Source organism: Brienomyrus brachyistius, chromosome 6 (assembly GCF_023856365.1).
Source record: "Brienomyrus brachyistius isolate T26 chromosome 6, BBRACH_0.4, whole genome shotgun sequence".
NCBI classification, from domain to species: domain Eukaryota; kingdom Metazoa; phylum Chordata; class Actinopteri; order Osteoglossiformes; family Mormyridae; genus Brienomyrus; species Brienomyrus brachyistius.
The window spans coordinates 28,572,633-28,593,911 of record NC_064538.1 but is presented as its reverse complement, the minus strand read 5'-3'; the positions used below and the strand labels follow the sequence as shown (position 1 = coordinate 28,593,911).

The 21,279-nt window shown below is 39.6% G+C and overlaps 2 protein-coding genes across 2 annotated transcripts in view; one reads left to right on the top strand and one right to left on the bottom strand.

Annotated features, from left to right (window-relative positions):
• Positions 1-418: 418 nt before the first annotated feature.
• syn2a (synapsin IIa) overlaps positions 419-21,279 on the bottom strand; it is a 34,906-nt gene continuing 14,045 nt past the window's right edge. Inside the window, exons 2-13 of the mRNA XM_049016124.1 lie at positions 20,444-20,501; positions 19,610-19,701; positions 17,534-17,690; positions 17,161-17,250; positions 9,202-9,264; positions 8,797-8,939; positions 7,668-7,742; positions 6,171-6,273; positions 4,607-4,744; positions 3,815-3,881; positions 1,456-1,804; positions 419-1,233 (exon numbers count right to left, since the gene is read on the bottom strand). Coding sequence (XP_048872081.1) covers positions 1,101-1,233; positions 1,456-1,804; positions 3,815-3,881; positions 4,607-4,744; positions 6,171-6,273; positions 7,668-7,742; positions 8,797-8,939; positions 9,202-9,264; positions 17,161-17,250; positions 17,534-17,690; positions 19,610-19,701; positions 20,444-20,501 — 1,468 coding nt within the window. The 3' untranslated portion in view covers positions 419-1,100. The remainder of the gene's footprint in view (positions 1,234-1,455; positions 1,805-3,814; positions 3,882-4,606; positions 4,745-6,170; positions 6,274-7,667; positions 7,743-8,796; positions 8,940-9,201; positions 9,265-17,160; positions 17,251-17,533; positions 17,691-19,609; positions 19,702-20,443; positions 20,502-21,279) is intronic.
• LOC125744393 (metalloproteinase inhibitor 4-like) lies at positions 9,733-16,647 on the top strand. The gene is made up of 5 exons (XM_049016150.1): positions 9,733-10,016; positions 11,593-11,690; positions 12,449-12,563; positions 12,993-13,117; positions 13,305-16,647. Exons 1-5 carry the CDS (start codon positions 9,872-9,874, stop codon positions 13,500-13,502), a joined length of 681 nt encoding a protein of 226 aa, XP_048872107.1. The 5' UTR covers positions 9,733-9,871; the 3' UTR covers positions 13,503-16,647.

Genomic DNA, 21,279 nt, shown 5'->3' with positions numbered 1-21,279 from the left:
TTGCAATTGCTTTAACTTCAGTTTTTATGCAAAACATAAATCATACGTGTTTTATGAATAGGGATGAAATTATGCAGCTGTAGCTATTTATTTTAAGGAGTGCAGTTGACTCCCAGTTTGTATTGGTAAGATGCATAAATTTGTTTTTTTTTCTTTTCAATTCATTCATTAAACAATACTAATTGCATTTTCAGAAATGGAGTAACAGCTGCTGTAGACAGCAGAAATGTAGAAGCAGGATGTAAAAATCCCTGCAGTTGTGTATATGCACTTGGCCAGATGATGGCGACAGTGGTATTCAGGTGAAATATGTCAGCTCAAGTCCAGACTGCTCTTCTGATGAGCTTCTCTCTGTTATGCAGTATTCACTAGTTCAAAGAGCTGGATGGGAGAGTAGAAGAGTGGACACATAATTGTCAAAAAATTGTAAATCCACAAATAATTACAGCCAATTTTTGTTTGAAGAGTTTAATGATACAGTCTGTAAGCTAAACAAGACTCACGGTGTCACAGAATTGTAATATGCCCGGGTTAAACAAGATCCAAATAGAAGAACTGATGAAGAAAGAGAATACAACACACTTAAATTGTGTCCATAAAACACTGCAATTTCTGCACATAAGCCTTAAGTGTCTAATAACAGTACAATTTGACATATCACTGCTTTTGTATAGCTTGTATGGATCTATTGGCATGAATAGTACTTTTTGGTCATGTTAAGTATTTATTAATCTGTGAGAACAACCTACTTGCAGAGATCTCAAACATGCATACCTGGATAGCCACACACAAAGTACATTAAGAAAGGAATTCTTAATAGAAAGTTTTGCAGGTTAAGCACAAAAGTAATAAGAGCAATAAGAGGACAACATCCAAAGCATAACTCAATACACATGTTCTGCAAAATTTAGCATTTTGTTTTTAAATCACCTTTGTTTGACCCCTGCAAACTATAAAAAAACGGCAACACTCTGCTTAACACCTCTGAAATGGCTGTTGTTTTTTAAAGGACATTGAATATCTGACATGGCGAGGCATTTAAACTTGTATATTTAATTAATACCACTTGACACATGTTCATGTTCATGGATTTTCTGAAGCTAGTCGGAGAAGAGACTAGCGAAAGACTTGCGGAGATTGCGGATGGACTCCGCTTTGGCCTGGTCCTCGTTGCTGGAGCGAAAGAAAGATGATCCACCAAAGCTGAAGGCATTAGTCAGCGATCGGGATTTACTGCAAAATTAGAGGACAGGTCAGTTGAGAGGAACTTTCTCGCAATTTGTGCGAGAAAAAGTCAATCAGAATATATTAATGAATGGAAAGCTTGTTCTTTGATCATATTCTGTAACAATCAGGAGAGCGCAAAGATTTCTGACCACTGTTTTTGATGTGTCCTTCAGTGTGACACTCTAAAAACAACACATAAAATCATCCAATCCAGGGAAGATTACTTACTTCAGCTGTGGTTGGGACTGAGCCTTCACTTCTGTAGTCTGATCCTCCGCAGTTGGCTGGGCTTGTAAAGGAGCACAGGGCAGAACTTGACCTTGTTCCAGAGGTGGGGGGTGTGTTTGGGGCTGAATATGAGACTGGGCCTGAGCATTTGTAGGGAGCTGGTGGTGAAGCCAGTGTTTGGACTTCAGCTGTTTGGGAGATGCTGGTGTTTGAGTCTGAGCTCTGGATGATTGATCCTCAGATAGCTCCTCACCCTTTGGGTGTTGACTGTCTTGGAATGAAGCTTGGGTCAGCTCTGAGAAGAACTGCTGTCTTTGGGAATGGGATTCTTGGGGTTTCACTGGGACCCCTGGGTTCAGTACAAGAAATACTTTACAACAAGACTACATTTTACATGATAGTTTGAATTTATCTATCCAATGCCTCTTTTTATGTTGGTCTTTTTCATTGTAAGTGCTTGTTGTTAAACAATGGGGATATGATACATCTGACAACAAGCAAAGAATCAGATAACTGACTGGGTGGAGCATAATGGGTCATGCACAAATATAGTACAATCAGATGACAGCTAGCACACAGTACATAGCCTGGTTCACACCATGTACCATTGTCCCTCAAGCATGGAAAGCAAGGCAAGAATGTGCACGCATGCTTTATGGGTTAACATTTTCACATACTTGTATGTATGGTTTTCACACAAATAGATACAAATGGTTCTTTAATAAAGCACAGCTTTTAGATGTAATGAGCTTGGTCGGTAATGATTGTACCTTTTGAATAACCCATTCTTTTTGAAGAAAAGAACACTCAGTATTGCAGTTACACCAAAGGCCGCTACTAAAACGAGGCTTAGGGGATTCAGAACAGCACATTAATAACTGAAATGCATCAACCATGCATAAAACATTTGGATTAGTCACATGGCAACAGAAAATTTACAAAAAAAACATTTATTGCCCAAGAGAGAGAAATCAGACAAAAAATACCAAAAAAGAGAATATTATTCTATAATCTCCTGAAATATCTGAAATATCATATTAACCCTTATCAGTTGCACATAGCCCATGTTTTGAATCCAATAATTCACAATTTGCACAATAATTAAAAAAAGGATTCCCCCCATGTTTCCATAGGACATTTTTACACTTAACAGAGAATGTGAAATATCACAGCACACACTTTCTCTCTTTAGGCGTTGCGTGCATACACACATTAGGGGATATTTGCAGAAGCAGCACAAATGCACACTAAAATCACAGAAGTTTTCAGCTAATACAATCCACAGAGGGGGTATATATCAATGCTAAAGTAAGGAGTTTTGCGATATGAGCCCATCTCTAACCAAGTGCTGAAATCAGTCAAAACTTAACGAGTTTCTGGAAAGCAATCATTCACAGTATCACATTGCAAATGCACACAAATGTTTAGCAAACATATCTAACTCATTCTGTGCTGTCTGTGTGTGCTGTATGTACAGTGAGGCTCTCTAAAGAGATTTCCCATTTACAGTAGTTAACTCAGCCAAGCATGGGCTGTTCCTGACTGTTCGCTGAGACTTTCTGAATTGCATACAGGTATGGAATTTCCTGAGAAAAATTCAAATATTTTATGAGAAAATTTGTGATGAGATCAATACAGAGGCTTCTGAGGAATCCTACTGTACATGTACTTAGATTATGAAGATTCTGCATTAACAGCATTAAATGCACAATGCAAGTTTTTTAAATCAAAGAAATGAGCAAGCAACTTAAATGTATGAGGCATCGATGTCTGAAATGCTTGTTAGGCAACAAGCATTTTGGAGAACATAGGCACACAAACAAAGCAAATATTATCTGACTTTTGTGTGATTATCGTTTGAGATTAATTTCTACTTAAAAACAGGTTCAAACAAATATCGAAATATTCAAAGGTGCACATATGCAATCACTATGAGTAAAGTAATTCCTACTTGGTGATCGCAATGAACAAGTAAATATTACATATTTGCCTTGCTGGTGAAATTTGCATGGGATTACTAGAAGCATAGCATTTTTTTAAACATAAGAGGGAAATTTAGGAATTTCACATGATCTGCACTGAAACCAAAGCAGCCATTGCAGGAACACAGATCAGCTTGTTTAAGGTACACAGAAGCACAGCTGGACTTGCATAAGACAGGCACAGTCCAGGCCAGCACTTAAACCACTGAAACACAACACAGGCAAGTTCGTCTTCCCCTCTGCCTTCATCACCACTCTGTCTCTCTACCTGGGTACTGAGCTCATAGGTCATGGAACGCCATACGTCTTTCACTGCGCCATGACTGGTTTTGATCCAGCAGAAACACCATTACAGTCCAGAATGTACTGTAAACAACCTTGTGGTGATGGTCGCTGGGCTGCCATCTTATTGGGGTTTGCCAAAACCTCATCTGGGGCTGTTCTCTAAAAGACACAAAGACAGAGACACACCAGCAGTCACAACCCAGGTGGATCTACTGAGAGGTGGATAGTTCAGGGCCAGAAATTAAGACCAATATTTTGTTTCATCTAACCAATTGAGTATAAAGAGTCACAGTCATAGAGCATTCAACTGGTTGCTTGGAACAAAGTCTGGATTTTTACTTTCTGTACCTTAACTATCTACCTCTGGATCTACTAAATAAGGCCCATGGTATGTGCCCTTGAGAGGTAAAGTGGGCTATCACATGTCAGTCAAAAATGAGATTAGTGTCCAATATTAATTATTGAGGGTCTATCTATCTTTTAAATATACCGAGATCTGTGCTGCCTATGATATATATCAATTGTAAGGTATAGGCACACTAATTTATGGAGCTCATTTTCTCAAAACTTTGTTTTTGTGGGATAGCCCACTTTACCTCTCAAGGGCTCATATGGAAACAACAGACAATGCAAATGTGTGAGATACATAATAGTTCTATGACCAAACCCATCCGTTCACAAAAGACGGCACTGATGGATTGAATTCTTGCTTTACTTAGCGGTTAACATCAGAATGAGCACAAATATGAGTCTAGGTACAGCCTATGAAATCCTCGCAGACAGTGTAACTGTTATGAATCTGTGTGTTGGTGTGAAACTCACAGAAGATGTGATTGTGAGTTTGTCACATTTAAAATATTGAGTTGAGAAGGGTCCTGTCGTACCTGCGATGGCTGGACTGTAGTTGGCCTCTGAGAAGACCGTGTCATTGTCTCATTCATTTTTGCCACAACTAAGTCACAGATGAGCTGCTCGTCCTCAGCTTGGTGCTCTCCAATCAGATGCATGGATGAACCAACAACCTAGAATTCAACCCCATTCCCCATTAGAAACTAGTAATTATCTCCCCAAATAACTAATTCATTGTATTTAAAACTTTACAAAAGTTATCATGGATCTTGTTCGAAACCTGGGAGCTGCCTGTATTTTTTCATGTTTTATACTTGAGTATAGTAGCTGAGATATTAAGGCACTTGTGCCGTGTCAAATAAAATGTTACTGTCTATTCTATTTATAATCCAAACCATTCATGGATTTCACAAGCGTCTTTTTAGGGTCAGAGTCTTTTGTTGCAGTAGAATAGCCCCACTGAACTGGCAGTTTGTGCAATGTTGGTTTGGAACCGCACTGTGATGCATCTCAGCCCACTTATCAGCCTTTTCACCTAAGTCTGCCAAGAGTCATCAGTCCTGTCAGAGGAGCTGGAGAAGATATTTTATGCCAGACTCTTTTGGAAGGACGGGGCTTTACATCCACCTGACAAGCACCTTGCTCCCCCCCAAGAACACTTTATATGCACATTTCTAGATATTTTACCAATAAACATAACTGTCATGCCACCCTGTGAAGGTTTTACAGTGTATATATGTTCAACTAAAGACGTTTGATAAAGCATAAATGTAGGAGCATCATCTTTTTTGTAAAACCTTTAATGAGGGTTGCTTGGTAGCTCCGTGCATTGTAGTGAATTTGCAGTGGGTTGAATTTCGTCTAAAATTTGTGTGAATGGAATTCTCCCCATTTAAAACACCTTTCCTCTGCTAGTCCAAAGATATGTTGTTAGGCTAACTTGCATGTCTAAATTGAGCATACAGTATAAGTAAGTGGTTAAAAGATATAATGATAACTTTAGTAAAAGACTTGTGGAAGTCAGTGGTGGAACTTTTCTCAGCATATTAATACTGGTGCCTGAGATTTTATTGTTTTATCAAGTTATTTCAGCTGATGGGTGACAGACCAAAGGAGTACTACAAGTGACACTTCTCTCAACCTTGTGAAGCTGAAACCTGGAAAAATGTTACACCCTGGCAAAATATATAACCGGGGAAAGTTAGAGTCACGTAAACCTCAGGTGTTCTGAATGATAAATTATTCCCATACCATCAAGAGTGATGATTAAGTACCATAATTTTTTGCATCATCTTTAGTGGGTTATTAATAAGTTTTCTATTCTTTTTTCTTAATCTTAAAATCCTTAGTTGAATTATACATTTGTATGCAAACAATTGATTATCCAGGCCTACCTAAGTAGAAAACCTGATTTAGAAAACCCAAGTCACTAATCATGCAAGATATTATGTGGACATTTTTCCTTATCATAACACTAGAGAAGAAAGATAGTAAATGCATAGCAATATGCGGTTATATGGACAAAAGTGTTCAAAACACTTTTAAAGTCTCTTTGCTTGCAATGAAGGCATTTAACTGAACACACAGGGCTGTGCTTACCTCACTGATGTAACCCTTCCCATCTTTGCCATGGATGGCTTTGACTGCACAGATGTCCAGTCCCCCAAAAATCTCAGAGCAAGTATTCACCCACAGCTTATACCTGTCAGGGGATGAGGGACTGATATTGGAACTCCGCAATGGAAAGCAGGAGAAACCGTTTACACATGTTATCAGACCGTAGTACTTTATTTATATAATGAAATGAAATATAAAAACATTTGATATTATAGTAATTCTAGTGTGATATCAATTGAACAATATAATTGAAGTTTTAAAAATGAATGCGTGTTAGTTACATTATTTCTAATGACTGTTTAGCCCAATCTCATAGTGAGACTTTCATTTATACCTTCATTCATCTACTAATTTTTATGAGCTTGTCTGGTTAAGATTCTCCTTGATCCTAAGAAGCACAGGGTATAAAGCAGGGTACGATATCGATTCGGGATTTTGAAAGATTACATTTCATCCACCCATTTACATAAGTGCTTATAATAATAATAAGCAATCCTTTATTGTCCCTATGGGAAAATTCTCTTTACACCTCCCACAACTTGCTCTTTATAGAGCGAGCTGTCCGCAAAGGGCAGCCACCTGTTGGGGTGCCTAGGGAGCTGAGGGTTAAGGGCCTTGCTCAAGCACCTGCAGACATGCTGATGCTGGGTTTGCTCTGTGCATACAGGCACACAGGCTTAGCCCACTGAGCCACATGCTGCCCTATGAGGTAAAGGGGGTCTGGAGCCTATTGAAGGAAGCACAGAGCATCACGGGACGCACCCCCAAAATCACAATCTGTGACAAATTTAGAGACACCGATTTTCCTAACTGCCTGTCATTCAAGGGCAGAGAGCCAAGACAGGGAGAACATGTATCATCTTTAACACATGGAGCTGAGGGCAATAATCAAACAGCACCTGGAGGTCCACCCTAAAAGGCATCTCCTGTCAGTTTCATATAACAATTAGGTCCGTTTCGTTACAAAAGCCCCAGCCTTGTACCCCTGTGCTGCCTAGAACACTGAAAAAAATGGCCTTGCAAATTTAAGATAAACTGTAAGTTATCTGCCAGTGCAGTAAGAAAATTGTTCTTGGTAAGGTGCAGTTGTAACCATATGCCTAAATGCAATATTAATAAAACTATACTTGCTTAGATTTTCATTATTTGTAGGGAATAGATTCCAGCTGCCCCCAATCAGGATAAGTGGATGGAGGATGGATGAATGGATTATCTTACAAATTGCATAATTTAGGAATTAGAGTCATACAGATTGACAGAGATGAGCAATCCTTACATTACCTCGGCTTATCTGTACATACTGTAACAAGGTGAGATATAGTAACAAGGCTTCCTGCCACTGTAAGGAAATACCAACCCAGGATATAAAATCCTTTGAAAGAGTTGAGCAGGGAATATAACAGTGGCCTGCTGCTATTATATGTAAAGGTGGGTTTTTAATAAATTCCGTGTCTCTCATACCCATCGGTTGTGCCTCACCTATCAGTCATGGCTACTTGTTGGACCATGCTTGAGCTGGCATTTGCTTTCCAGCTGCCAGAGATCGAGGTCCTCCTGTGGGCGAGTAGTGGACCAGTGGTAAGCCCTGCCATTTCCAGATGGAGGCAGACGGCAGATTTGGCACACAAACAAAGCAATTAAAATAATCTTATACATTTATTTAGAATCTAGACTTGTAGTTAGACAACAATAAATCTCGGCAAGGCTCAATCTCTTCGCATTCTCTGTGAAAATAACACCGGAAGATGACTGATGCCCTGACTGATGTTTGCTTTGTCGTCAATGTGGCAAAACCACTGAAAATGTCAACATCCTGGTCACCAAGGACACTGTGTCTCACTACCCACACAACCCCACATACACACAGGGACTGGTAACTGAAAACACATTTATGTGACGTTTTCCAGAACCCAGTTAAAACAGAGCTATACTCTTGAACTTTTTTCCATAATGAAAATCTTTCACAGCCAGACACTTAGCGGTAATCTTGTTATTTAAGGGTTAAGAACAGGATTCCAGTTTAACATGTCCTTGCAGGAACGTTTTAGCAGAACACAAATACTTCTCTGTCTTTAACTTCTTGTTATTATCTTTCGGTCCTGAAGTTGTTTAGAACCATAATAAATAAAATCATAAATAAACTAACCCCATTGCCAGTTACTGATACAGTGTGTAGTTATATGACCTATATCACACATGTAATGCTACTAAATCACTCAAAGTGTAATTAAATGACAGGATTCTTTCACAGCCAGCCCCCTAAATTCAGTCAGTTCTAGTTTGTTTTCTGCCTTAACTCACCTGGGGGGTGGGGTGGGGTGGGGGGGGGTTGGATGGGGGTATTCCATGAAGCAGGATCTCTTGCTTGGCTGGATAACTTGCTGGATTTAAGGTAGTCTGGGCTAAATTAACTTAATGTTCAGTCATATACGTTTAGCCCAGACTACACTGGATCTGAAAATGTTCTCTGGATAAGCAACAAATCCTGCTTTGTGCAGCACCTCCCCCCCCACCCCCCTCCCGATGTTCCTGATTGTAATTCGCTATAAAGTACAAGTACTCTGAAGAGGGTCCCGACTAAGAAGAGACTGAATAAATGACCACGCACATGTAGGCTTTGTAATCGCTGCCGATCTTCTGGATCCTGATGTCATACTTGGAGTCGATGTAGGGCTCGGTGGTGGTGTAGGCCTGTGTCAGGGCTACGACGCTGGTAATGTCCTGAAAGCCACTGTTGTTGTCCACCTTCACCTGCACCAAAGAGGCAGGAAGAAAAAGTAGAGTGGAAGGATGAAGAACAAGAGAATGAGAGAAAGTGCAAAAGGAGAACAACAATGGACAGAGAGAAGAGGGAAGCAAGTACCAGCGACTGCCAGTAATGAAAACAAACAGTGGGCAGTCTGTAAAAACATATAAAATAAATATATAATCACATAGAAGCGTGATAATACATGGGCTTCTATGCATCATTAGTTACTCTACATAAGAGATAAGCCACGATCTGGTAACTCACCTTTCCCATGCCACAGTGAGCATGTCCAATTTTTACAACAGCAGGAAAAGTAGGCATAGTGACCTGAAAGAGAAACAGTGTATCAATCGTATGTTTACAAATGGCTCCAAGAGTAGCACGTCCATATCCTGGTCAATACTGCCTTTGGTAAAGGATTGATTCCCTGACTACAGGGCCCAGTCGCTAGGTGTGACCCAAGTGCATTAGGCAGCTGACGCACAGCCATTTACGTTTACGCCATTAACCATAACCAGCAAAGTGAAAAGTGCAGGAATTCAGTACTGCAACCAAATTCACACATTAGGAATAACTAAAATATCTTTGTGTAAGTTCTCATTCAACTTTTGGAGTTAAAGTGTGCCGACCGCGTGCTGAATGGTTTAATTACATACCAGCTATGTGAAAGCGGGATGTATAGGAGGATGTGGGAAGTGGTGTCTTTTCTGAAATGGGTGGTTCCTTTTCAGGAAAAGGGGTGGTCTTTTCGAACAAAAAAGGCTCTACATGAGAGATTCCCAGTGCCTGTGCCTCTTAGAAACGAGAACAGAGAGAACGGCCCAGAGCAGGAGTAGGGGATAAGTTTTGGGATTTTCTTTTTTGAGTTCCTGAGAGCAACAGGCACCATCTTCCTGGGAATCCATCCCTGAGCAGGAGGCTGTGTGTGCTGAGGATGAGGGTAGACAACATGGCAGCCCACCCGCATGGATGCACAGTGCTGCTGTTCCTGCTGCTGGCTTTGGTTCGGGTGGCACCGGTGAGGGGCTGCACCTGTAACCCCACCCACCCACAACAGCAGTTCTGTGATGCTGAGTTAGGTAGGTGGCATTGTTGACAAAAGTTTGATGCCGCAACATAAACTACACTGACTATTGTGTTTAAAAGTCTGCCATAAAATGTTCAGTATGATGATTAGCTTTATATTTTTATCTTAGTCTATCAGTTTGAACAACTTCATTTTTAGAGCAATGCACTGCTGAGTCGGGCTGCTTGGGAAACTCAAACGCTGCTGTTGTTCACATCCATCTAAAATTGAATGGTGTGAAAATATTTTGAAATGTGCTGGCTGCACAGCTACCTTGGCTGTCCAGTAAGCGCACAAATATACACAAAAATGTAGTGAAACTCACCACTTTAATTCTTTCCATTTTTATGTATTTTAAAGCAAAAACCCTGCTGACTATTTTGTTGTCTTGTTTGGAAAGTTGGGGCCATTCCGGAATGCATTCATCAATTCCAATGCAAATCAGGAAACGGATCTGGAGCTGGGATTGGAAAAGGAACTATGAGGAACAGAATTGGAACTGAATTCGAATTTCAGGGAGATTTAAATTCCAACCCCAGTTCCATTTCCTGATTTGGATTAGAATTGAATTCATTCAGGAATGGCCTCAACCCTGCCAGGCTGTAAGGATTAAATTAATAATGCATGGATGAGTCATAGCAAGAGGCCGTAGCTATCCAGTGCATCTAATTTCTATGACTACCTTTTGAGGAATACAGAACTGCAGAGTCAAATTCAGCTATGGTGTTTTCAAAGCATTTCCAAATAATGAGGAACTCTATGTAAGGAATAATTGACGACGGGCCATTGAATTATTAGAAAATAATGTTTATCTGAAAATAATTGCACACCTCAGAACGTTCGTCAGCCAATCAGATTCAAGCATTCAACGGTCCCGTAGTATAATACATATTAATGAATCAACCTAGACAAAATATCATTGTGGTGATTGGCAGTATCTGTAAAATAAATGTGTGTTCCCCATCTGTTAACGTCAGTGTCACTATGAGATGCACTGAGCTGGGCGCATATAATATGAGCATTAGTCTGTGGGGATTTGGAAAATTTATTGTGGTGGTTTTAAAAGCATTTGAGGACTGCTAACATAATCGGGACAAATGCATATTGGAGTATAGCTGCCCCCTTTGGTGGCCCATCACCTCTTGTTGAAGCATGAAATGACTGTGTCAGAGGTTGAGAAATTGCTGCTTTAGAGATGACGAGTGGATAGCTGCACCCCCAACAGGTCTGTTTAGGTCTGTTAGGAGTCTGGCTGTAGATGGGTCCCAGTAGATCATAGCAGGTGTGTCACCCTATCAGTACCTCACTTCTACTAGCTAGCTGTGCACTACGATGTACACCGACTTAAGCCATATTCCCCTTGGATGAACACTGCTGTTGATGCAGCAAGGGAGAGATTATTATTTCAGGAGGAAAACACAAGCCCCTCCTTAGCAAAGCCTAAGCCCTTTCTGTGATTTATAGCTTTTATTTATTTATTTTATTTTAAGTTTTGTTCATCTATTTAATTCAAACCCAAGGCGAGTCATACACTGATTTTCTTAAAGATTTGCCCAGTTATAAATCATGCAGGCCTTTTGTTTTTACAGTTATTCGTGCAAAAATCATCCGGGAGAAGGTCATATCCCCTAGCAACAGCTCATCACCCCACCTGAAAATGATCCAGTATGAAATCAAGCTGATGAAGGTGAGAAACGAATGTCAAGTATTTTAAAATACTCTTAGAAGCCCAAAATGAAGTGAAAAATCATTCAGTTCACAAGCATCCACTTGAACTGTTAAGGATCATCTTGGTGAGTCTATAAATTCCCCCTTTCTCTATTATGGCTTATATCAATCAACCGTCTGATTGATGGTATGAGGGCAAGATGACCTCATGGCTGACCACAATGGTCAAGGCTCCAGGATGATTACAATGGCATTGTGAAAATTACAGTCATCCAGTGGTGTGGTCGGCTTCAGTGACGCGTTCACCATAGAGAAATGCATTTATCATTTTGCAGAACAAGAGGAAAGAAATATCTTTTTATATCCACTTCATGGTACCATGGAAATTAAGTTCTGATTTCTAAAATAACTTCGTAGGTCAGCTGAGGAATACGGTGAATTTATTTTATACTTTGAAGATATGCATACATTTGAATATGATTTTCTGTGAAAACCAGTCCCACTCTGATATGTAGGATTGTCTGTTTTACATTATTTGATTATCTAAGGTTTATATATATATATATATATATATATATATATATATAATGTATAATGTATATATATATATATATATATATATATATAATGTATATATATATATATAATGTATTATATATATCATATATTTATATATAATACATAACTGCCGAGTTACTTTTATCATCCATAGCAATAAAACTTTACATTTTTACCAGCTGAATTACTGTATAAGTTTGTTTGTAATAACGTCTGCAGATGTTCAAAGGCTTCGAAAAAGTGCAAGACATCCACTACCTTTACACACCATTCTTCTCCTCACTATGTGGGATCAAGCTGGACTCCAGCAGCAAGGTTCAGTACCTGATCTTTGGTGAGACAGCAGCCTCTCTTTGAAACACATAAATTCCCCTTTTCAATGACCTCACATAAAAAGAACGCTCTTCTGTTTATCTCCCCATATCTAAATGTACATTCAAAATTTGTGAGTCTGCTCCTTTTCATTTAGTTTTCCAGTGTTTCCCAACCCAGTCCTCGGGGAACCCTGGACAGTCCATGTTTTTGCTCCCTCCCAGCTCCCAGCCAATCAGGAACACCGAATACCTGGTACAGGTGCTAGGATCTGAGAGGAAGCGAAAACGTGGACTGTTCAGGGTTCCCCAAGGACTGGGTTGGGAAACACTGTAGTGTTCTAACATGCGTAATATTCCCACACATGATACCTTTCATGGACCTAATCCCATCACAAATAATAGAGCATTCAGTGACATAGCCCCCCCCCTTTGAATGTTTTATCATTCAGCCAATGTCATGAGTGATGGGAAGGTCATGGTTGAGCTCTGTGATTTCGTGGAGCCATGGAAGCAGCTCACCATGACCCAGAAGAAAAACCTCAATTACCGATACCACATGGGCTGCACCTGCAAAGTGAGTTGCAATTCTTACTGGTTAACTGTTCTGCTGAGATAAAAGCTTTGAATAATAAGCCATGGATGGATTTTTTGGGGGTAGCCTCAGAGCAGAATGGTTTTGGAAAACGTTGACCATCTAGTCAGGTCCAGGTTCTGCAGGTGTCCCCATAACACATTGTGACACATGCTCCCTTTCCGCACAGATTTCCACCTGCCAAACCCTCCCATGCACTGCAAACGTGGAGAAAGAATGCCTGTGGACGGATTGGCTGCTGGAGGACAAGCTGGCCGGGGAGCAGGCTCGCCACTCGGCCTGCATCAGGCGCAGCGATGGCTCCTGTAGCTGGTACAGGGGAGCCCCGGCCCTGGAGAAGAATTTCCTGGACATGAATGACCCTTAAGAGGGAAGTAGGTGGATGGAGGATTGTGGCAAATGTACCGTTCAGCAGTAAGGGGAACAGTCTCACCTTCTGTCCCTGTTGGACTCTTATGATTCTCTTTTTCTGTGACTGTGGACATCAGCTAAAGGCTGGACTTCAGATACGGTCATGTTAAAAGTAAGTACGCCACATGAAAAAATTTCTTTCAACATATTTGGACAGACAAATATTATGCGCCATTAATAATAATAATAATAATAATAATAATAATAATAATAATATCTTCATTTCAACAATACATATACAGAAATATAATAAAACAGAAAAAGTTGCACTTCAAATTTACATTTCCAAGCTACTTGAAAACATACACTCTGCTATACTTAAAGTAATACAGGTTACAGACCATTGGCAATCTGCCTAGGACAGGCCACTCCAACAAATTCAGCCAGAGAGCAGAGCACAGGATGCAAAAGAAAACCAGAGGGTCTCAAAGAAACCCAGGGTGTCAGCAAGCGATTTACTGGCAGCTTTTGCCACAGTTTATGTGAAAGTCAAGCATAAGAAAGTCACTGCACAAATTTGGCCTGCATGGGACGTCAGCAAAGAAGAAGACTCTGCTCTCAAAAAAAAGAATATCAATGCCAAACCTCTTGAACAGTATGCTCTGGATCAGAGGCGTCAGAAGCTTTTCGAATGTGTGTGGGGGGGGGGGACACACTGGCATAAAACTAATATTTTATGTTAAACGTGGAGGGTCTAAAGGAATAATTATGAAATGTGAGGGGGACACGTCCACCTCAGATTTAATGGTGGCGACGGCTATGCTCTGGATAGATGAGTCAATGGTGGAGTTGTTTGGGTACAATTCGGCTAGAAACGGGGACTTAATTATGCTTTTGTGTTTTATTTTCATTTTGGGTCTGCAGTTCGCAAAATATAAATCAAAAATGCGATCTTTGTTAAAACAAATGTCAACCTACAGCTTTAATGTGTTTTAACCCATTCAAATAAAAGGCAATAGGGCTTTTATTTTTCTATAATTCACAATTTAGATGCCTTACCAGGCTACAGACGCTATTCTACCAGCCGATCCCTCCTTGACCGCGCTGCTGTTAGCATACACCCCGTTGTTGGCATCGTCGTATGCAGTTCAGCAACACGCCTTCTAAGTCGACTGGTGTGTTCTCATTTATGACCAGCAGACATCCATCATGCATGGCAATATTATGTAGCATACAGTACAACATGCTATAAAGAATGTCGCAACCTTCTGAGGCTGCATTGTAGTGTTCCGCCTGACTTGGAACGCATTTTCCGTGATCCAAATGTCCTTTCAATTACAGTACATGCTTAATTCTACACAACTCAAAAGGTTTTTTTTATTATATGTTTTTTTCTTTACTTAATATATAGTGTTTCTCTTTTGTGGTGTTTCAATAAACAATATGATTATGAGAAAGGAATCAGATGTACTCTGTAAAAAAACGTGTGTATATATATATATATATATATATATATATATATATATATATATATGTTTGAAATGAAACAGCGAAAAACCATTAGTGCACTTCGAGCACATATCTGTGTCAATAGATAGCATCGTGAACCTCGCCGCTTAAACAGCATTTAACATTTGTTAAATACCATTTAACAATGCGCCACTGACTTTCAACGTGGTTTTCGTTGGTTAAACGAAACCAGTTTTGTTGGTGGTTTCATTGCTTTAAAATAGCAAGGCACCGACAATGTCCCGGCTATGCCTAAAGAACATCACTCACGGAAAGCGGCTAACGCAAAATCTATTACAATTTTGCATGCATGGCCTGAAAATTAGTTACTGTATGCGCTGCTACGAAGCTAGCTAAGCCACTTTGCGTTGCACTTTGCGCAGATGGAAAATAGAGCCCTATGCGAAAAAGTGCTTGAGGAGCATGTGAGGTTATCCATTAAAATGTTGAAGGTGAATCTCAGATGTGGCTTTAACATAATTACCCCCAAAACTACAAGCAAATCTACAAGGGAGAGGCTCAAACATAGAGAGTTACGGAATAGCCAAGTCAAACTGAAATAGTGGCTGGACTGGAAGAGGGCTGTACAAGAACCCTCTCCGACATTAAACAAGTAAAGGAATTCTGCATGGAGGAATGGGCAACAATTTCTTCTGGTCAATGTGAAAAACCCAATTGACAGTTATAAGAAACTGAGATTCAATCTGCCAAAGGAAACATCAGGTTCTAAATGTAAGGATGTGCTTAATTTGTTGATTTTTGTTGAATAAATAATTTCACAATCAAAATTTGTTTTTAAGTCAAATCACATCTGTCTGCCAATACTCTTGAAATAATTATTAAATATTTGTCCAAATATGTTCAAAATTACAAATTTTTTGAGTGTACTTACTTTTTCACATTACTGTATGTCTGATTTGACAGCAGTATGTGTAAGGGAGATTTTACATCATATCTATTTTGTATCAAATCAAAATGCCCAGTATACAGTTGGGCAGCAATATTTTTTCTTTTTTATTATCTTTTTGTTTGTATTCTCTTTTTTTACCTTGGCACAGTATACCTATTGAATTATTGTAGAAGTGGAATATGCATATATAGCATAATTTCAAACTAGGAAAATATAAGAAAAGGTTGCCACCAAAGTAACTTTCACCACATTCAGAAGTCCTGTTAGGCCAAAGTACAAACTGCCAATTCCAAAGAAACTACACATGAACAATTACCAAATAAAGGCTCTTACACCAAAAGGTGGTTCCATCTCTTGCCTGGAAAGTATATGCCACAAAACGAAATCTACAATTTTAAGATTAGAAAATTGCAATAAATTGCTGCTGTTAAATTTAGAATATTAGACTGGTGGGCAAAGTTTAAGTCTAAATGACTTTTTCATCTTAGACTGGTTGTCACCATTTTGAAAAACATATGCTATTCTTTATAATATACCAGTATAATATATACTATTCCAGCTTTGAATGATTTCTGTATGTTTCTTTTCTGCACACCAAAATCTGCAGTACTAACCATGTTCATTTAACACTTAATATTAAGTGTTTATTTGATTTTTGTATATTTTTATATGTTATCACACAGCATGTATGTTGATACACACTCATGTATAAATATAAAACAGTAAAAAGCGTATTCAATTACATTTTCTGTTTTGTTGTTCCAAAACAAATATTGATTTCAGTTGTATAAAAACACCAGGATTCTTGACAGCATGTTGATTGTCATTGAAACTCTATGATGCTACCAAATAACTCTAAGTATGATGTAATAGGTTTGTCTATGTACATCTTCTTAACTTATCAGTACATTTGAATTTCCAATACAGAGCGTTCAGCACTATTTGCATAGGAAAATCATTGGGGTGTGGCATTAACTTCCATATTAAGGCATGGAGACTACTATGAGAAACAGTTCGTGAGAGAGGGAACAGCTGTTTTAAGTATAATTGAGCTCCAAGATCAGTCCACAAGCTGAACGTAACCATTTATTCTTGACGTGAAGTATGTAAAATGACACTGATGGTAATGTTTGAATTGCAGACCTTAGCAGTGAAGACAGACATAATCGTGGCATTCTCTTTTGAGTGAAAAATTATAGGTAGTGGAACAGACGGTATTATATAAGGATGGGAACAGCGGATGTTGAGTTCTTACCATGTCTTTATAGTTTGGATAGAAGGTCTGTTCAATCAGGGGGAATTTCTCAGGCCCAAGGCTTTTGTAGGCGCTTATTAGCTGAGCAAACTGGAAGCACAACAGAGTGAGTCACCAGTGATCAAGAAAATACATGCATGTTAAAATCCAGAAAACAGAAACACCTTTTAATTATGTATCGATATGATGTCTAGTTGAGAATTTGGGCCCATAACCAAGGGTACGATAGCCAAAGCTGGGAGCAGACACCGTTGTTACAGCCAGAGACGTCAGTTGTAATGACTGTAGTCATGATAAACATAGATTTGGGGCCTGAATTGAAGCATTTTGTCAGGCTTAAATGCTGTATTGGGATTTTCCAACGGAGCCCTACCGCCCAGGGTTTATCGCAGAGGTTGTAGACAGATTCCAGGGAGTTGATGCTTGGAATTCCAGCGTACTGGAGGCCAATTATCACATTGCGGAAGTCCTCATTCTCTGCCATGCTGAAAGCATGTTGCCGGATCAGGACAAAATCGGGCTTAAAGGACCTTGGAAGAAATATTTACTGCATGTTAGTAAATAAAATTCACAAAGATTAGGATCTCCCATAAAAACTTAATGAATGCGAAACCAAGTTTCCATAAAACAGAAAAAAAATCTCTTATACTGTAGAAAGACAGGGTGATGATCATGATGAAGATGGTCAAATTAATAGTAGACACTCAAAAATGGAAATGTGGGAATTTCAATGCCAGGGAACACAATATGACAAGAAAAATTTATGGTTTGGAGGTAAAGGAATGGTGATAATAGATGTCAGTCATATTTTATTAACTTTGTAGTGTCTGAGTTATCCACAGCAAGAGTTTACATCAAATACTCAAGTTCAGATCACACTCAAGAACAGGGTATATGCAGTCTGTGCCTTAAATTTTGTGTGGCCTGCATGAAGAACAATGTATTGATTTCTCTTTGTACAAACTCTGTAATGATAGTAATTACAGATGGCTTTGTGGATCTACCTAACCCACCCACCCCGAACTTCAATCCTTGCTGAATGATTCATTTTGCATTTCCTTTGCACACCATGCCTCTGCAGTGGGTCAATAACTAGAACCATCTTTAAAGGCTTATTGGCTCCACTTCTGTAGTTCCTAGTGCATGTGATCGCGTATTATTAACCCTAGTAAACAGATTTTTGGGGGAGGGGTGGACTGGGCTGGGTTGGTTAAGTTATGGGTGAGTATGCCATCAAAGGGCGGGGAGTCAGTCAGGAGAAGGTTTGGGACTCCTCCGTGGCCATTGCACACAAGATACAAATAAGTGAGCCGCGATCACTCTGTCATTACAGCCCAATGCTGGTTATCCACCAGGACGAGAAACTCAGCTCCTAGCTCAGATAAAAAACTCTCTGGTAGTTTCCACCTTGGTCTCCAGACGAAACCATGTAACCCATATTGTCGCATTTGAGACAGGAAATAGACAGGGTCCTTTCTCTTAATCAGCACTGACCCCTCAGATTGTAGGCAGCACCAGCGTGGCTTGTGCTTTCAGGGGCAGATTAAATTCTCTGGGGGCTCTAGGCTGACGTGGCTAGGGGGACTTAAGTGGGCCGTTTGAGAGTTATTTTTTGGAGTCGACAGAGAAAAGAGTAAATTAAAAGCAATGGAACATCAATATGGTAATCAAAGCACAAGGTGCCAGAGGTAAAACTTACCGACCTGGGTTTGGGGGGAGTGCTGTCAGTAAAACTTTCCAATTGGAGGGAGAGGGGTATTATGTCAGCAGATCAATCAGCCAAATTTAATAAGTTTATTATAATAAGTTTCCTCTTTTGCAGTGGCCCTAGGCTGTAGCCTAAGTTAAGGTTGGATTTTTGCATGCATTCATGATTTGTCTACCTCTCAATGGTACAGTATCAAAGACATAAGACATATGTAATGTTAGTGTTGTATGTTTGTGCCATTTCTTCTTCTGTTAGGCTACTTCATGAGGGTTCACTTGGTGAACAGTGAAATAACCAACAGCCTATCACTACTCCAGTATGCAAAGAAAGCTGGTTAGCCTGATGTCTTAAAGAAGGAATAGTCCATTATAACCCGGACGGATGGGGGTGGTGGCGGGGGGGGCAACTTTGTCTATCCTGAAAAACTAATGTTAAACATGTAACTAACAGACATGTTCCTACAATATAAATGATCATATTATCTGATATCCATAAATGTTATTTCTGGTAAATGTGTCTTCATGGGGCCCCTACCTTTCGAACAGCTGCCTACCCTTCCCTTTTGGTAAGTCCACACCTGAGTGCTTCATGCTATGAGGAGGACCAAAGAAAGCTAGAAAATCCCATCTGTCGCTCCTAATTTGGCATTCTGGAAAGTCTGCCTTCTGCATATGCCACAATTATATTTTCCCCAGCAGCCGAGGAAGCCTGGCTCCACTCTCCACCCAGTGTGTGTCATACCTGACTGCCTTGGTCCCATTTTGGAGCACCTGCACATGCACATTGCAAGTTCCATTGGCTTGTGACACGAGGCTGATCTCGGAGAATTCAGCCTAGAGGGTTAGGGAGAGAACAGATCAGTATGGAGGACATCTGCAGCCCAGCCATGTCAAACTATTTTTACCTTTAGTTATTGGTGGCTATGTGGTCTCTCGGAGTCAACACTGACATGTCGACACCTAATCATAATGTTTCATTGAGGCAGTTATTTTTAGGATTCTCTTTTCAGTAACGTGTTTGTGGGGTTCATGTGGCTGACATTCCAGATGACATGAACTTCTAACTTGTTGTTGATCCTTATGGATTGATCATAGTTTGTGTGTGTGTGTGTTTGTGGGTGAGGGGTATACGCAGTGTGATACAAATCTGTTATTTTGATGTTGTTGGGACCAGTTTTTTAGTCCCCACAAGGGGAAACTCAATTTAATAAAAATCTGTGACTGCAATCAAAAAACTAAAAATGTCAAAAGTCTTGTATTTTGTTTGGTTAATTATCGTCAAGGTTAGGACTGGGTAGGAGTTAGGGTTGTCATTGTTGGGATTAGGGTTTTTCCCATAGAAATGAAGGAATGGTCCCCACAAAGATATGAATACAAAAATCTATTTGTGAATAATATCTGCAGACCTTTTTCCAGGCCATGCATAATGTTGTGCTGAATGTGAGACTAAAAGGACTAAAATTGGCTCACATTTTAAGGTGCTTAAAGAATGAGTTAACAAGGAGGCCAGCATTCTCTGATTTGTACTAAGAAAGTATCAGGGTGAACTTGATGTAAAAGGCTGGTGGAGGATTACCTGTTCCACTTTGACATCATACTCTCCCTGTACTTTCTTTCCTTTGAAAAGCCTCACCCTGGAAATGACAAGAATGACAATGGAAGAAACTCAACCAGCTGACAAACAGATGTCAATATTAAGATACACAATGTAAATTTAATTTCATTTGATAATTTCATAATACGAACCCTTAGCTCTGCAGTGAAAACAAATTATTATTGTTGAGGATAATAAGGTTATCAGCTGAAGCTCCTCAAGGTTCCATAATTAGTTACCATTTAAGTATCTTTGAAATGAAACAGAGGGACTAAAAAATAAAATGAAATAAACTCATTTTGTTTGGGTCTTACAAAACGAAAAAAAAAATAGACATTTAGCATTATTCATCTTTCTATACCTCTTTACCTCTCCATACATTGATGCTATTGTGAATTCAGTGGAACATCTCACATCCCCCCCAGAGAAATGCTTACACAATCTAAGACAGTCCTCAGTCATTAGGAGGTTGGGACCCCCTAATTTACACTAATAGGCAAAGACAACTCACTTAACTCAGTTCTCAGTGATAAATGTCTGACATATACTTACTCATGATACTTTTTGAGAAGTCCTGGTTGCAGCGATGGATATGACTATGACCAGAGTTGGATAATTCAGATACTCTGGATACTCCAGAGAGTAAAAGTGCAGACCAAGATTTTCTATCAACCAAATAGTTGAGCATAAAGAGTGACAGTCACATAGTACTGAACTGGCTGGTTGCATCAAAATCCCTGTCTGGATTTTTACTCTCTGGACCAGAATTACCCAACTCTGAATATGACACATGCATCATTGCCACAGTTGACATGTAC

Coding starts and splice junctions, on each gene's coding strand:
- LOC125744393 (XM_049016150.1), top strand. CDS start 9,872: ATGAGGGTAGACAACATGGCAGCCCACCCGCATGGATGCACAGTGCTG. Junction 10,017..11,592: donor GTTCTGTGATGCTGAGTTAG/GTAGGTGGCATT, acceptor TTGTTTTTACAG/TTATTCGTGCAAAAATCATC. Junction 13,118..13,304: donor ACATGGGCTGCACCTGCAAA/GTGAGTTGCAAT, acceptor CTTTCCGCACAG/ATTTCCACCTGCCAAACCCT.